The sequence below is a fragment of the Pelodiscus sinensis genome, chromosome 1 (assembly GCF_052426305.1).
Source record: "Pelodiscus sinensis isolate ZL-2025 chromosome 1, ASM5242630v1, whole genome shotgun sequence".
In the NCBI taxonomy this organism is placed as follows: domain Eukaryota; kingdom Metazoa; phylum Chordata; order Testudines; family Trionychidae; genus Pelodiscus; species Pelodiscus sinensis.
In genome coordinates, this window is record NC_143052.1 from 67496973 (window position 1) to 67514953 (window position 17981).

The 17981-nt window shown below is 45.7% G+C and overlaps 1 protein-coding gene across 2 annotated transcripts in view; it reads left to right on the top strand.

The window, feature by feature from the left end:
* The first annotated feature begins 13906 nt into the window (after nt 1-13906).
* TBC1D15 (TBC1 domain family member 15) overlaps nt 13907-17981 on the top strand; it is a 74749-nt gene continuing 70674 nt past the window's right edge. For both annotated transcript variants that reach the window (XM_006121546.5, XM_006121545.5), the window contains exon 1: nt 13907-14112. Coding sequence is in view for 1 of the 2 variants with exons in the window: in XM_006121545.5 (XP_006121607.2) it covers nt 14089-14112 (24 nt within the window). In the remaining variant the exon portion in view is untranslated. The remainder of the gene's footprint in view (nt 14113-17981) is intronic.

Below are 17981 nucleotides of genomic sequence, written 5' to 3' on the forward strand. Positions count from 1 at the left end.
ATGAAAGGAAGAAATAGTGACATCTAGGCAAGGATTCTTGCACTGAATCCTAGAGCTTTCTTCATGTTCAGTGGTTTCAATTCCCTCAGCCTGGTTGTATCAGATTCATCAAATCTGACCATGAAATGCTAAGTGACACTCTCATTGGCAATGCAAGGTCAGTGAGGTACCAAATAACTGAGGTTTACAACTCCCTGAGGGTATGTCTACACTACCCCGCTAGTTCGAACTAGCGGGGTAATGTAGGCATACCGCAATTGCAAATGAAGCCCGGGATTTGAATTTCCCAGGCTTCATTTGCATAAGCAGGGTGCCGCCATTTTTAAATCCCCACTCGTTCGAACCCCGTGCCGCATGGCTACACGAGGCACGAACTAGGTAGTTCGAACTAGGCTTCCTAGTTCGAACTACCGTTACTCCTCATTCCACAAGGAGTAATGGTAGTTCGAACTAGGCTTCCTAGTTCGAACTACCTAGTTCGTGCCGCGTGTAGCCACGCGGCACGGGGTTCGAACGAGCGGGGATTTAAAAATGGCGGCGCCCCGCTTATGCAAATGAAGCCCGGGAAATTCAAATCCCGGGCTTCATTTGCAATTGCGGTATGCCTACATTACCCCGCTAGTTTGAACTAGCGGGGTAGTGTAGACATACCCTGAGGGAACTGAGTAATACCAAGGCTGGAATCTGACATGAGGCTCAAAGCCTGGCAAACCAGATCACTAATGTCAGATTTCTGATCTTAATTGTGTTTTGTGTTCCAAATAAAGAAGGTATTACAAACTCAGTCGATGGATATCGTGACCACTACTACTTTGATGATAAGTTGTCTTAACTTCATTATGGGCTACAGAGATAATGAATTTGAATGTGCCATCGTTGCTTCCAATTAAATGGCAGAAAACTTAGGAGTTGAGCCTGTTTTCAAGGAAACTCATAATCATTGGAAGAAGAGACAGTTTGATTACAAGGACAGAGATTTTAGCTCACTCATTGGACATTTGAATATTGTCATAAACGATAAGTTTTGACTAATGAAGCACCACCAAAAGATCTGGGTGATTTTATGATCTTAGCAAGCTGCTGGCAGACAGGAAAATACTCTTGAAGAATTGTAGATCTTCACTTGATGCTGATATATGGGGAATGGTCAGACTTTAGTTGATAAAGGCCTCTGTGGCAAACTGGGCAACATCTTTCACATTTTGCACCACAGGAAGCACTCTTCACTTCTAGGTTTCCAATTCATTCATGATGCAGGCCTGAAAGACACTTTTCCTAATGCTTTGAGGATTCTGCTTACATGGTCGGTCATAGTCACAAGTGTTGAGTGTAGATTTTTGAAGCTCAGACTCATTAAAATATATATTGGATTGATAATGGCTGATGAAGGACTGACGTCACTTGCTATTTTATCACTTGAAAATGCCATTGGTCAATCTTTGGATATCTCTGACACCAAACTTAAGTTTATGAGAGGGTGAAGGTGAGAAATGTGACCTTTTGAACTAAAGGACTAGGTTTAACATTCTATGATTATCACCTACTGTAACACTAATAGTGATTCACCCAATGTTCGTGCACAGTTCAATTTTGTAATATAAGTACATTTCAGTTATTCTTAAAATTAAAAAGTTTCTATAAGCTTAGAGGAAACAAATGTTTTATTTGCTTATATATGACATGAATAAATAAAAATTTACAAATCCTCGTATGCAAATTTATTGCCTTATATGATAGGGACAAATAGTGCATCAAAGTTGTGAAATGGGCTACAAATACAATAAAAATAAGGTATTTCCAAAGTTTAACAAATGGAGAAGTGGGGACACCATTGATGGTCCTTGTCTGGGGCACCATTTGGTCTAGGGCTGGCACAGCCTATCTTTGACTGCTGTTTGCCAACATGACCTATTTGTTGTTGGTAACTCTCTGCTGTTGACAGTGTTGCACTGCTTTAAATTATGCTTTAATGTATCCTTGGGAAGTTTCTTCTGGTTGCCTCATGTGCAGTTACCCACTTTCAGTTTATCACACAGCAACTGCTTTGGCATTGAGGCAGTGAATGGGAACATATTTATGAGTGGGAGTGCTGAAATCCAGCCTCCTTACTTCTGGCCTTCCCCCAGCTGAGGCAGGGAGCAAAGCTCCAACACACAGAGTCTGGCATGGTAGCTGAGCCCCTGGTGCATGGGACCAGCAGCTAGGACCCTGGATGCCAGGTGAGGAGCCCAGGGGTGTTGCAGGTTCCCCCTCGACCTCCTCAAATGTCTAGTTCCCATGCCTATACATTCAGGTGTCACCCATCTTCCACACATGACCAGCCCAGTGCAACTGTGATGTGAAGAGCGTAACTTCAATCCCTGTGGAACAGCTGCATTCCAGAACCTCATTATTAGTAACTGTATCTTGCCATTTGATGTGGAATATGGCATGCAGATGTTGTACATTCAACTTATCTAAAAACTTGAAGAAGTGATGCACATAAATGGTCCAGGTCTTGCACCCATAGAATAAGTTCAACAGCACAACTGCTTTATAGACTTTTAATTTTGTTTGAAGTTTGTTTGAAGTTGCCAGACTCTGCCTGATAGTTTGTCAAATGATGAGCAGGCTTTGTCGATATGACTTATCTGTTCCTTGTATATAGCAGCATTATTCCACAATGTCTGTAATTGCTTTCAGCTGTGGTGGTGTGGTGTGCTGATGGTGACTTTTGGCTTTGTTTCAGGTTTTCTTAAAGCAGACTGAATATTAATTTAGCAGTGCAACTTATGTTTTTTAGTGAGTAGCTGTTGGATTTCTGGATCACTCTTGTTGAACTGGTCTTAGTGTTGTTTCACTATACTCAAAGTGGCAAGGGCAACTTGACATATAGTATCACAGAAAGACACCCATTTACTTCTAGCAGTAGCACAAGAGGTCAAACTAGCATGGCTGGACAGAGCTACTGTGATATTGTAGCAGAACTGTGCTTATAATAGCTTCATCTTAAAATCACTACATTTGATTGGTTTAAATGATGCTTACAATGCACTGGTCATATTACAATAATGGTTTGGAGTATATGGTGTAATAAGCCAAGAGTCGGCCACATTGTTACCTACCAGCTCTGTGTTCTTGGGGAACCAGAGCATGGAAACCCGTCATCCCTGTGTTCTTGGGGAGTCAGGGAGTGATAAACAAGGAAAACAATCCCACTTTCCTAGGCCTCTGCTTGAATCAAAGACGAAGCAACAAAAAGGCGGGGGAAGACACACCTAAATCCCTCCAGATAAGCGTGATAGGACTCCATTAGCATACAAAATGGAGAATAGCTCTTCCAAACAAGAGCCACACTGAACTATGGGATACTGAAAGCAGAAAAGCACTGCCTGATGGGAAATCTTTGCTCCAGATGCTAATGAACCCAGGCCCGCTCACCCCCAAATTAGTCATTATCAGACCAATTCTGGTAATAGATCTTATTGATATCCAAAATACTGAAGCTGCCTAGTTGTATTGTGAGCTCTTTCAAGGAACATCACCCATAGTCACTCTCTATTGTCTCACCTCTGTTTACCCATAAACAAATCCAGTGTTCTCCTTGAACTATTGTCCTGTCCCTACAAAAACGCCTACCTTTGCTCAAGAAAAACTGTTCTGATGCCTGGGTGTAAACTCTGCATCAATTCCATTGAGACTTCATCAGCTCCTGCCTGACTGTGGTGACAGTTCTGCTCTGCTTGTCTCCTGCCCTCTGAACCCCTCGGCTACCATCACCATCTGGGAACCCCAATCAGTGCAAGCTCCATGGAGTGGTGTGATATATATATCCACCCCCCACTCCACAAAGCCTCCTGACCCTGCCTTCTGTAATCAATTATATTGTTTGCTCGCCGTAACATTTGTAATTGGTTTTAATTTAGATTATATATATATATTGCAACAATGCTTCTTGTACCCCCAAAATCCTGTGGGGTTTGTTCATCCTGTGGTTTACCAGTGAATGATTGTGGTGCAAAAGTGGGGATAGGAAGGTGCTGAACCTGCGGGCATATGAGGATGGCAGCTTAAAGTGCTGTTAAATTCAGCCCACTGAGTCCAAAGGCACATGAGGGTTCAGCGTGGCATTGCTGTTAAACCCAGTCTGCCAAGTCCAGGGATGTATAAGGGGTCAGCTTGTGAGTGCTGATTAACCAGTCCTCTCAGACGTGCTCCGTTAGTGGGTTTGAGTGTCTGTGTGTTTCTAAGGTGGGAAGAATCCTGTCTTGAGGAACATAGTTCCTACAGGAGAGCTCCACTGGGAGGAGGAATTGGCAGCAGGGAGAGCACAAGTGGCACAAACAGCACACTGATAGAATTATTAACATTCCTCACCCCCGCAGCCCCATAAGAATATCCCTAATAAATAAGCATACTCCAGAGTAATGGGGAAATCTGGTAACAACATGTCTGACTGTAGTAATTTGTATGTCCTGGTGATCTTGCTGCCTGATTATGTGGTCAATATGATGCCATTGTTTGGATCTTAGGTGCATCCATGACATTTTTTTTGTCATGTAGATGGAAAAGGCATTTATGATCACTAGTTGTCACTTCACATATTCACTGAGTTGTAGAGTCCTGTTGCTATTCTTTTCCACAGTCCCCCGCTGTCTGCATGCTGCCAGGGTATCACATTACTTCCAACTCTTGCATAAGTCCCGCAGAATGATCAATTTGTTTGATTCTGGTGCAGACTGGATGAGTTTGTCTAAATCACTAGAGAACATCTTTCACATCATCAGAATTAATTAAGGTGGGAGCATAAGTGCTGCTGATGGAAGTATTCTACTTGTGTTTCAATGGCAAACACAAAGACGTAAAACAATTATGCCTTTACATAGACTTCAAAGGACACACTGAGGGAGCAATTAGGATAGGAGGAGAGCCAGCAGAAGACAGTCACAGAAGCTTAGGGAGGACAAGATTTCAAGAAGAGTATAGACAAAGGAGTCAAACTCATCAGAAGGGTAAGGATGGAGTACTGGTTCTGAGCTTTGGTTAGGAAGAGGTCAGTAGAGATTTTGGCAAGAGTAGTTTCTATGGAGTGCAAGTGGTGAAAAACAGACCAGAGACCAGACTCTGAAGGAGAGATAAAGGAGATACTAACAGAAAATACTGCATTTAAGGAGCTTAGAAATGAAAGGAAACAGAGATGGAGTGGTAGTAGGAGAGATAAGTGATACCAAAAGTGTGTGTTTTGTTTTGAAGAGACTAAAATGTTTGTATTGTGAGAAGAAAGAGACAAAGTGAAAGATTAATGGGAACAGTAAGGAAGCTATGAAAGTGAGTGCTAGCAAGATAAGGATATAGGTTGCAATGCAGTCATTGAGGCAAGTTGAGGGACAATAGGAGAGCAGACTAGAAACTTAACCCTCAATGTGTGTTTATTAATATTTATATTTTGCAATGGTGCACTATTCAATGTGTGTAATTTTTGATGGGATCTCCAAAATATTCTTCTATAGTCCCATTACATTCCAACAAGGCCACTATCATGGTTATCATGTCCAACATGCTTGTATCTATGGCATTCTAGTGTATGCATCTACATGACCACATAAGGTTGCAGGTTCTGTCTCTAATTTAATTTTCTCTTCCCATTTCTGTGCATGGCTGGGCAGAGAGTCTTTCAAAACATGTAGCTGAAGGGGACACAAATGTGCTTTCCGCACACATCTGCTCTTTTTTTATAAGAGATGAAATGCAATAAATACTTGTCCAGAGCCTCAGTCAATACTTAGGCCATCTTTACTGTGCTCAAGCTACTTCATGATAGCATATGGGAATGTGAAAAACAGACATTTCTTCTTGCAAGACTTTCAAAAAGATATTTACCTGTGGCTGTCACAAGGATTAAATTTATGGACTGAAAATTTGGAAGTCACTATATTTACGTAGTAGTATGCATAAACAGCTATAATATCTTCAAACAATAGCTCATGGAGAGTATGCCCTTCAAATGAATCATGATGCAAAACCCACAGAAGGCAAAGGAAAATCTTATGCTTTCTTTACCAACATATTACAGGACAGCACATATGTGAACACTAATTCTTCGCTAATATGCTGAGATTGTAATCAAGGTTTTGCATTATTCTGTGGGAGTAATTGATGTGTTTTCTTATCAGTGGGAGGCAGAAGGAAATTCATTTTGAAAATGCTGAGTTTGTCACTGGCAATGGAAACATAGTGAATGGGCTTAGGATATGATTTAACTGTGTCCCATACATTGGCATTTCTTTGTTTTTTAAGGTTTATGTTGATGAGGGATGTCGCACTTAACCATTCTTAATTCCTTTTAAAAAGTAATTTTTGTTTATGGAGTATTGCCTGATTTGTAAGGCCTAAGTCATTTTTATTAGTGTTCACTCTTATAGCAGTTCTCAAAATGTAACTGTAACATTCTGTATGTCAAAGCAACAACCCAGTGTCCCCTGTAAACTGTGCACTCATGGGGTCACTCAGGAGAGATTCAAATTCTGCCCAACTGAGTAGCAGAATACCTACAGCTCGGTTTTATTTGTTTTTGTTTTGTTTCTACTGATGGGGCACATTCACACATGCCCCATGCACATAAAAAATGTGATCCATTGTACTATTTCTGTCATATCTCAGGCTATGTCTACACTGTGAGGGTTTGGCAATGCTAGAGCTGTCAACATGAAAAAATTGCCAAAAGTGAAAACTGATCAAACTGTTTTTTCCGCCTCCCATTGGCAATATTTTGTGGCCACATTGCTAGCACCCTGTCAAGAAATATAGAAAAGCAATGTGGGCAAGCATCCCAGGCTATGTCTAGACTGATGGCTTCTTTCGGAAGAAGCTTTTCCAGAAGAGATCTTCCAATAAAACTTCTTCCAAAAGAGAACGTCTACACAGCAAAAGCGCATCGAAAAAGCGATTTGCTTTTTTGAAAGATAGCGTTCACACTGAATGGATGCTATCTGGCATTTAATCTGTGTTCACTATGGATGGAGTGGTCACCAGGGCACCTGTGTTTTTTCCTCTTTCCTCTTCTTTTGAAATAACTCACACTTTCCCATTCACACATGACTTTTTCCGAATGAGTCCTTTCAGAAAAAGACTTCTTCCTCATAGAAAGAGGTTTACCAATGTTGGAAAAACCCCTCTTCTTTTGATTTTTTCCCCCTAAAGAACACAATTGCAGTGTGGAGGCAACTTAAGTTTTTTCGGAAAAATAGTCATTTTTCTGAAAAAACTCTGCAATGTAGACTTACCCCCAGAGTGCAGTGTTTTTGGAAGGCAGAACTGATTCCCGCATTTTTTGGATTCCCTTGTAACTCTGTGAGCTCTCTGTGCTAAGGAATGTCAAAGCAGCACAGCAGTCTCTCCAGCCTTCCTCCTGCAGCAGTAGTCTGCCTGCTGCTGTGTTCCTAGCAGGACAGAACAAAAGCATTCCAATAATTTGCTCTTTGTTTGTTTCCCAAACAGAGTGGTTCACTCAGCTGTCAGATACTTCCCAGAGCATTGAAAGGGGAGGAGCGCATACCTACAGGACAGCAGAGAGTACAAAATACTGAGCACAGCAAACAGGAGAGGCATTGTGGGATACTGGCAGAAGCCAGTTCTCTCAACAAAACAAACAGCAGAGTCCACACTGGCTCTTTGTCAACAACAAAGCGGGGGTAGGGAGTCTTTTGCAGGGCTGGAATTTTTTTGTCACCAAAATTGAGCGTTTTTCCCTACAAATGTCACATTTTAGTGTAAATGCTCTCACTGCTTTGTTGCCAAAAGGCAGGTTTTGGTGACAAAATGTGCCAGTGTAGACAAGGCCTAAGTCTATTGTTTTTCCCATAATTGCTACGCGGGTAATCACAATTTCTACATTTGAATCTATTACTTCTTCTGTAGTTACTAATAAGTTAGTTGAATGAGCAAATATTTTCAGTCCTACCAATAATGCACATTGTCATAATCCAGTTTTAACTACTCTACCACTTATGGTGCCTAATTCATCCTCTGACTTCCAAGTATAGTTTGAGGGTTATGGTCATTTTTCCCCAGATTTTTGCCACATTAACATTCCTTTCTCTTGGTCATTAAATAAAATGTCATACTTGTGGGCATCATCAGAGATAAGCCTATCCTGATATGATTCTGGGCTATGAATTCTATTATTCTGACAGGTCCAAAAATTACTTTAATTGCTGCTTTCCTAGCTTCTAGAATCACATTCCTCTATGTAAATGGCAAAGGTTTTACTGTTTGGATGGGTTTTAGACCATTGGATTGTGAATGTCTTGCCGGAATTTGTACCATCAAAGAAAAATCATGGAGCCACAAATACCCAAAAGAACCAAGATGAATAGAACCTCATCTTTCCATCATTGGACTTCCCCTTCTGAAAGATATAAATAACGAGGTTCCCTTTTCCTTTCAAAACAAATGTATCTTGCATTTTAACAGTATAAATAACTTTCTAACTTTTCAGTAACAGAAAAAGAAGAAAATCCTTTTATAAATTGCTATTTTAACAGTAATTTTCCCTTTTTACCTATACTAAATTTTAATTAATTTTAACAAACATTTTTATTTAGTTCACACTACGTAACACTCTGCTATTAATATCAATAAAACAATTTAGTATTTCTATTATATCTACTCCTATGATGCCATACTCTCCCACTCCTCTACATATAAGTCTAAATCTAATGCTCATTTGTCTTTGGCTTATGTTAATTGATAATGGTGCACTTATAATCATTAAAAGTTGTCCTCCTACCACTTTTAAAGTACAAAATTATTTTGCGGGTGAATGAAAGTAGGTTAACTTCAGTATCTGAATTCAAAATGGATAGGGTCTAACTTATATAATATAATAAGACATTCCCACTCCAATATTGGAGTTGTTAAAAATAATTGGAACTAATAGCTTTCTGTTCTGGTCCAAAAATAGTGGTGTAATAATCATTCTGGGTATGGTCTCTTCATCTTCCGATGCCTCTACACCCTGATCACCACTATCTTCTTCTATACTACCTAATACCTGTCGTATTTTCCACTTCTTCCTTTGGCAGCTCCAAGAAGCCTATTATCTCTTCTTCGTTTAAATTAGGCAAATCTTCAAACTATCTATTGCCTGCCATTCGATCTCTCTTTTTCTTTCTCTCCTTTCTGCCTTTCTATTATTTTCATCTCTCTTTCTTTCCCTATTTGTGTAAAAAGACATGATCACTATCTTACTATTTATCACATTACTATTTCTACACTATTAGTATTAAAACATATTGGTTTGTTAGTATCCCTTATTTATATGCTGTTAGTTTTATTATAATTGCTAAACGTATTGGTATTACAATTAAATAATCTAAACTTAATCTCTAAACTTATCTTTTATTTTACCATTTTAACCACTTTTAATTCCTAAATTGATGGAGAGAGAAACACTCAAGGGAATGCGTATTTATTCTCCTAATATTCCTGTAAGCATGTACCCGTCACCTGATTTGTACCTTATGATGTCTGCATCTACTGCTGTATATTACTAGAAGATTTACCTGGCATTGGTCAGGCCCTTAACTCGATTAATTTTTTTTTACGGAAAATAAAATGAAAATGTACACACTCCATTTAAATCATTGCTCGAGGGTGTGACTGGGGATGATGGGTTCAGTACGCTGGCTGCCCCGGGGAGAGAGGACTATCCCAACCTTCTGTCACCGCAGCAGCTTGTGCCAACTTCAAGATATTTGCTGTTAGCACTGATCAGTACTATGTCAAGCACCATTTTAATGTGCCCTGATTTATATCTACTATGTGTGTGTTCATTGCTTTTTTTGTTGAACTGGTTCAAAATATGTCCACAGCCTGATAACTGACACTGTTTGTAGTTGGTGTATTTAGTGAATGCCATTGTATGTGCTTAAATGCTCTTGTATCTGGAGCAGGTCTGGTACATGTGCTTCCAATCACTAAATCCACGGTGGTTGGACATGTCTTCAGAATAAGAGTGTCAGAGGAGGTAGCCATGTTAGTCTGTAACTTAAAAAAACTTAAAAAACAACCAGTAGCACAAAAACAAAAACCCCAACAACCCAAAAACATACAGTATCATGAGCTTTCGTGGGCACAACCCACTTCTTCAGATGAGTGGAGCAACAGGCACAGAGGCAGCATTGTGCCTACAAAAGCTCATGATACTATATATATTTTTGTTAGTCTCTAAGGGTATGTTTACACTACAGCGTTATTTCGAAATAAGCTATTCCGAAATGGTTAATTCGAAATAGCTTATTTCAAAATAACGTGTCTACACACAAAATGCATTTCGAAGTAGAGTTTTGTTATTTTGAAATAGCGCGTCCACACTGAGTGGATACTGAATCGCACTTAAGGCTGGCTGGAACCAGGTCTGGCAGGGCATCAGGTCAGGATTTACTTTGTGTGGCTGCTGCCTGAGGCTGTCTGAAGCCTGTGCTTAAAGGGACCCCTCCTGAACAGCTGGTTCCCTACTTGCTTGCCTACCTCGATGAGGGACAGCAAAGCATTTTGTCTCTGCGTGCTCTGGTTGCCCTCACTCAGGACACTACAGCACTCTGCAACATGGAGCCAGAGCTTCCCCGTGCACTCTGGTGCTTCTCTTGGACGTGTTGTTGCGAGCCTGGCTGGACTTTCAGCAGGCTGCTATCCGGGAGGTCCATTGGGGGGCAGTCAGTATCCAGGAGGCCCTGCGGGAGAGCTTCCACCCTGAGGAGCACTAACAATCTCCCTGGTCTGCCCCACTGGGGGCTTGTGCATCATTCCTCCCTAATTTCCTTCCACTTACTCCCCGCCCCAGCTCCTTTTCCTTATGTCAAATAAAATACATGTTTTTTCATAAACACAAACTGTCTTTATTTAACAAAGCTAGAGGGGGGATGAAACTCCGGTGAGACTGGGGAAAGGAGGCGGGAGAGGGGAGAAAAGAGGGTTGGAGAGGGGAGGGGGAAACCTGAGAGGAGGAAGCTGGAAGGGGGAAGCAAGGGGAAGAATGGGGAGGGGAAGCTCAGGGCTTACGGGTGGAGGGGGGTCTAGCCGGACCAACTTGATTTTCATGCGAATCTGCTCCTGGGTTTGCATATGGCCTTTGGTGGCCAGGCTGGCAGCTATCCTGCCATAGATGGCCACGTTCCTCCGTCTAGTGTGGAGATCATGGACATTGGGGGCATCCCCCTCCAAACCTGAATAAAGTCCATGATCTCCACCCTGGACCAGGAAGGCGCCCGCCCTCTCTGGGCCCTGGCAGGCTCCTGGGAGCTGGCAGACTGCTCCTGGGGAGCAGTGGAGGGCTGGCTGCCAGTGGCTTGCTGGCTCATGTTTTGGGGTCACTGGGTCAGGGGCAGTGACTGCTGGCTCTGGGCTAGCAGGCTTGGAGCTGGCACAGGCACTGTGGCCAGAGTCTACCCCTTAAAGGGCTCCAGGGACGGGAGAGGGGAGGGAAAAGAGTGTTCTTGGTTGAGGCTGGAGTGGCCACCAGTGAACCCTGGGAAGGCTGGAGGCCCCCTATTTCAAAATAAGTGTCTACTCAGCACTTATTTTGAAATAGCTATTTCGAATTTGGTGCTATTCCTCATAGAATGAGGTTTACCAAATTTGAAATAAGCACTCCGTTATTTCAAATTTATTTTGAAATAGCAGTTTGGCTGTGTAGATGCTAGGAAAGTTATTCCAAAATAACTTGGCCTGCTTCACATACCTGGCGCTTGTGCTGGGGAGCAGGGTGGGGGCTTACAAGCCAATACGGCTCTCTGGCAAGTCTGCCAGGCGGGAGGAGCAGGTCAAGTCCTCAACCAGGCTCCATGGCTAGAGCACTGGAAGGAAAGAATCATCGAATCATAGAAACATAGAACTATAGAACTGGAAGAGACCTCAGAAGGTCAACAAGTCCAGCCCCCTGCTCTAGGCAGGATCAATCCCAAAGAGTGGGGACAAGCCCTGTACTGCAACCCCAGACCTCAGAAGGATCACTGAGCGGTGGAACTGGGCAAGCCCCTGCACCCTGACCCTGCTCCTCAGCAGGGGGAGTGCTGAGCAGGGCAGGCAGTGCTGGGGCAGGAGCAAAGCTGAAATGCCACTGGGAGGGCCTGGATCATCAGTGGGTGGGCTATGGCCCAATCAGGCCCACGGGTGGCTAAACCACTGCTGCTACCAGTCAGTTGTGAATCAGTTTGGAGTTGGAAAATCCACCATGTGGACTGTGGCAATACACGTGTGCAGAGCCATTGCCTCCTGCTACAAAGAACTGCAACTCTCTGTAATGTGCGGGAAATGCTTGATGACTTGAGGCAATGGGATCCCCTAACTGGTGGGGCAATAGATGCAGGGGCAGCCCATGCGCCTACGTTGCTGTTGGCCCGGGGCTCCCGATGATGACGTCACAGGGCGCCTGGGTGCCCAATGATTACATCATGGCCATTGACAGCCATGCAGGTGGGGGCACCGAGAGCGTCTTCTGCCTGGGGCACCAGCTGCCACAGCTGGCCTCAGGCAGCTCCTGAATAGATGGAATTTGCATATCCCAGGCCAACTTGCAAAGAAGTACATCAACCAATGAGAATGCCATTAGCTATCATCTTAGAAAAACCATGAAGGCTACGTCTACACTGGCCCCTCTTCCGGAAGGGGCATGTAAATTTCACGAGTCGTTGTAGGGAAATCCGCGGGGGATTTAAATATCCCCCGCGGCATTTAAATAAAAATGTCCGCCGCTTTTTTCCGGCTTTTAAAAAAGCCGGAAAAGAGCGTCTAGACTGGCCCCGATCCTCCAGAAAAAGTGCCCTTTTCCGGAGGCTCTTATTCCTACTTTGAAGTAAGAATAAGAGCCTCCGGAAAAGGGCACTTTTTCCGGAGGATCGGGGCCAGTCTAGACGCTCTTTTCCGGCTTTTTTAAAAGCCGGAAAAAAGCGGCGGACATTTTTATTTAAATGCCGCGGGGGATATTTAAATCCCCCGCGGATTTCCCTACGACGACTAGAGAAATTTACATGCCCCTTCCGGAAAAGGGGCCAGTGTAGACGTAGCCTGCAAGTCAGGAGATTTATTTGGGCATAAGGTTTTGGGGCTAAAAAGCACTTTGTCTGTTGCACGGAGTGGTTTTTACACACCAAAGCTTATGCAGCCCAAATGTGTTAGTCTGCCATAGTGCACTCCTCCTGTGTGTTCTTTTTAAACAGCTAGGCTGTGTCTAGACTGGCAAGTTTTTCCGCAAAATCATCTGCTTTTGCGGAAAAACTTGCCAGCTGTCTACATTGGCCGCTTGAATTTCTGCAAAAGCACTGACGATCTCATGTAAGATCGTCAGTGCTTTTCCGGAAATACTGTGCTGCTCCTGTTCGGGCAAAAGTCTTTTTCTGAAAGACTTTTGCACAAAAGGGCCAGTATAGACAGCACAGTACTGTTTTCTGCAAAAAAGCCCTGATCGCGAAAATGGCGATCGGGGCTTTTTTTTGCGGAAAAGCGCATCTAGATCGGCCACGGATGCTTTTCCGCAAAAAGTGCTTTTGCGCAAAAGCATCCTGCCAATCTAGACGTGCTTTTCCAAAAATGCTTTTAACGGAAAACTTTTCCGTTAAAAGCATTTTCGGAAAATCATGCCAGTGTAGATGCAGCCTTAGAGACTAACATGGCTACTCCTCTGAGTCTGGTCCTGAAGAACAGCAGCACACAGGCCCCTTTGGACACAGGAGCCTAGCTCAGGCCACGCACCAGTGGAACGGAACTGGAGCAGCACCGCCCCCTGGCCCCTCACACCCTGGGGGGGGGGGGGGGTTAAACCCTTGCACGTGAGGTCTGGAGGCCGGCCGGTCAGTAGCGGGGTGTAGGGGAGGGGCGACGCCACAGTGCCTGGCTGAGTACATCACGCGCCGGCAGCTGCTGAGTGAGGGCGAGCACGTGACAACCGTCCGCCACATTGGGGGTTTCTCCGCCGCCACGAGGCGACCGGCTTGCAGCGCATGCGCCGCACTCTCGGCCGTGGGGCTCGCGAGAGGCGGGGGGCCGAGGTTGTTGTGAAGCTGTTGGAAGCACGTGAAGCGCGCAACGTCATCATAAACACTAGTAGGGAAAATGGCGGCTCCTGCCTGCGGAAAGGTAACGAGCGGAGGGTGTGGGGGTAGGGAGGCGCCCGCTGCCTGGAGCGGGCGCGGCCTGTGCCGACGGGAAGGCCCGGCCGGGCCCTGGTGCTGCCGCGTGTCTCTGTCTGTCCTGGGCGGCGGGAGCGAGGCCAGGCCCCCCAGAGCGCTGGGCTGCACGGGGGAGCAGGGCTAGGTAGCCTGGCTGGCAGGGGACAGGGGAGATCCCTTCTGCTGCTGGGGAGGGGGCCCCTCAGGCGCTGGCGCCGAGTGTCCCCGTGGAGCGGCGGGGGGCAGAGGGGATGGGATCCCTGCGCTGGTTCTCGGGGGACTCCTCAGTGGGGGAAGGGAGGCGCTCGGTGACAGGCAGCGGCCGCCTTCGCCCCTCCCAGGGAGCTGGTGACATCGGGTGCCTGGCCCGGCGAAGCGGCGTCGTGCTGCCCGTTCCCACCAGCCTGTCGTGCCGCAGCCCCGGTGCTGGGGGCGGCGGGTTGTTGGTCGGCTCTGCCTTAGTCTGGCTGAGGCAGCTCCGCTCCACTCGGCGGGGTGTGCGTCGCTGGAGAACGCCCGGCCGCCGGCCAGCCCAGCGCTTTGGTGAAGCAGTGGAGCTGTCCCGTTGTCCTTGGCCTGGTGTGCAGCAGCCTTTTTGCCAGGCTTTGGCTGGAGTGCAGCGAATGTATCTACCTTTCCACACTTTTGGACAGGGATCGGCAACCTTTCCACACCAAAGAGCCAAACTGCATCACAGTTCAGAACAGTGGTCAACAAAAAGCCGTATAAGAATGGCCGTGCCTGAAAATACACAGCTTAATATTCTTGATAATTGACATGATGATTGATAGTAGTATAAATGAAACTCTTTACTTAGACTCCCTTTGGCCAGTGCTCTGCAGCCACAAACGGACTTGCAGGGAATCATGGGACCCCCCCCCAGGTGGCAACAGAGCGGAGATGACACAAAGGAGAGAAAAGGAAAAGAGTGGGCAGAGGAGATAAGGCTCTGGAGAGCACTGCTGAGAGATGGGGCTGGGCCGCTACAGGGCCTGGGGGGTGGGGGGGAGGAGGAGACAGAACTACAGGTTTGACCTTACCACGTGCTGGGGCCCAGCTGGGCACATGTGCTCCCCACAGGGTGCCCTTGTCCTTTGCAGACCTCAAGGAACCCGAGCACTTACCAGCCAGGTTCCCACCAGCCCTGTGGTGTGGGGCGGTGGGAAGCGACTCTCCACAGAACCCCCGGGAAGGCAGGAGGGAGACACTGGAGCCATTGAACCTTTCCCCTGAGCTGGAGCTGGGGCCAGGGCTGCATGATGGCTGCCCAGCTGCTCCTGGAGTGGGGACTGTAGCAGCTGCTGGAGCTGGAGTCCCGGGCTGCTCCTGGGACTGTCAGGGCCAGATTAAGAGGGGGCTAGCCAGGCAACTGCCCGGGGCGCCAACCTATGGGGGGCACCTGATTGAAATGGTAAGGGGCGCTGTGTGCCCAGAGGATGGGCCGTGCACGCGCTGTGCACCTATTGCCCAGGGCGTAAGTATGGCTCTGTCCGGCACTGGGGCCGGGGCTGTGGTATGGCTGTCCCCAGCAGCAGCTATGTGGCCTTGGCACCAGTCCTTCCGCAGCTCTAGCCCCAGCACATGGGGCAACTGTGTGCCATGCAGCCCTGCCCTGGGAGCAGCCGAGCAGCCATCACGTGGCCTTGGCCCCCCACTCTCCCACCAAGCCCACCAGCAGCAACAGCTTACTTTCCATATCCAGGGAGGGTGATAGCTGCTGTGTGAGGAAATGGACAGGATTAAAATTTTTTGTGTGCACCCGTGGGGAAATTTTTTGTGTGCACCCCTACAGGGAACTTAGCCTATCATCTGCCAAAAGAGCCATATTTGATTCTGTTGCGAGATGTAGATTGCTGACTCCTGCTTTAGGATGCTGTGTGGTCTGTAAATAGAACATAGTTTAAGATAAATCTAATAATTCAATATATGCAGGGCTCTACCATGAGCCAAAGGTTAAATGAGCACTCATTAGGTGCATTCATTAAGCCTTTGATTCATGGTAGAGCCCTGCATAGAACTATTTTATTAATCTCCCACATAATTTCATTTATTTTTATCCCACTTTTACCTGCAAAAACCTTAGATTCTGTAGGAAAGGCAAATACACACAAAAATATGGGTTACAGTTGCCAACTTTCCTGCCTGGATAAACTGTATGCCATTGTCGCAAACAGGTGCAGCATGTTTGCAAAAATTTGGTGGTGCCCAGTATGTCCTGACCCCACACCCGTTCTCCAATCAAGCTCTTCCCCTGCTTCCCTCAAGTCTCTGAGAGGGAATTTGGGTTTGCAAGGTGTTCAGGCAGGGTCATCCAGGGGCTGGCAAATGTCCTGGGAAAACTGCCCCCATTGCCCCAGGCCAATCCTCCCACCCCAAGGCTCTGCTCTTTCCTTGAAGTCCCAAACCAGTTCAGAAGCCTTCTCCCCCAAGCAACCTGAGCTGAAGTGTGTGTGTGTGTGTGCGCGTGTGCGCGTGCGCGCATATGCCTGGCAGGGGTGGCAGCAGGCCTCATCACTAGGGATATAAAATTCTGGTTAATCAGTTAGTTAAATGTTAGGATGATCCAACATTTAACTGGTTGACTAAGTGGGGTCTGAGCTAGGGACTGCTCTAGCCAGCTGTAGCAGACCCCAACCCCACACTGGGTCTGGCTACTGGCTTCCAGCCATCTGCCACTTGTGCCCAAATCCCAGTCCTGGGACTAGGGTTTACTCTGCTTGCTCCCAGCCTCCAGTGGAGCAGCCCATACCTGTGGAGCACACAGACTCCCCCCTGTTTGCAATGGGCCCACTGTGGGACTGGAGCAGCCCCCTGCCCATGGAAGGCAGGAAGCTGCTCCAGCCCCCACCAGTTACCCGGATCCAGTAAGGATCACCCATTTAGGATGATTGAGGCAGCTGCCATAGGGCCCACCAAACTCCCTCTAAGAACCCCTGTGGCTCTGGGTTTGGGTTCTGGGAGGGAGTTTGTGTTCTGGGTGCAGGCTCTGGGCTATAGCAGGAGATAGGAGGATGGGCAGGCTTGGTGAGGAAGTTTGGGGGTTGTAAGGAAGGGGAGAAGGTGCAATCTCTGGAGGGAGTGGCGTACACCAGAAGGAATGGGCGGGTGCACTCCACACCCTAGTATTTTTATTGCCCAACAAGTAATTCTGCTTATCACAATTCTTTGTATTCAGAATGAATTGCTTTAAAAAAAATTTCCAAGTTATGTTTGTATGTGTCACCCTTGAGAATCAGTAGCTTGGGTATGTACCCGAGTGAAAATCCTTGGTGTGAAGCTCACTGGTACATAAGAACAGCCATACTGGGTCAGACCAAAGGTCCATTTAGCCCAGTATCCTGTTTGCCCAACAGCTCACCAAAGTCTGAAAGTAAAGAATGGTGTTCTACTTCAGTCTCCTTGAAAGAGTAAGTACATTGCAGTTTCAGTGATGCTGGTCTTAACGCAAGAGAACACATATAATTATCCAAGTGTACCCTTTTTAGAGGGCATTTAAGACTCCTACACCTAGCTGAGTGGAGTTAGAGGAAGAATTTAGTAGAGAGCACTAAGTAGTAGATTGCTGTCTTGATGTTTGAGAGAGAATACAAAAACTAATGTAGGAGGCCATTTCTCATTTTTAGTTGAAAGTTGAATGTGACCTGCCAGTTCAACCAGAATTATTTAACTATCTATTTAGAAATATTTTGCAAATAAATTTCTTTAATGTTATACTTGAATTTTTAAAAAGCCTGTTAACTTGTTACTGAATTTTTTTTGCATTTCTCGTGAATTGAACAAAAATACATTGTTTTTGTTTTTAATCTGTATAACTTTCAGATTTCTAGAGTAGCAATG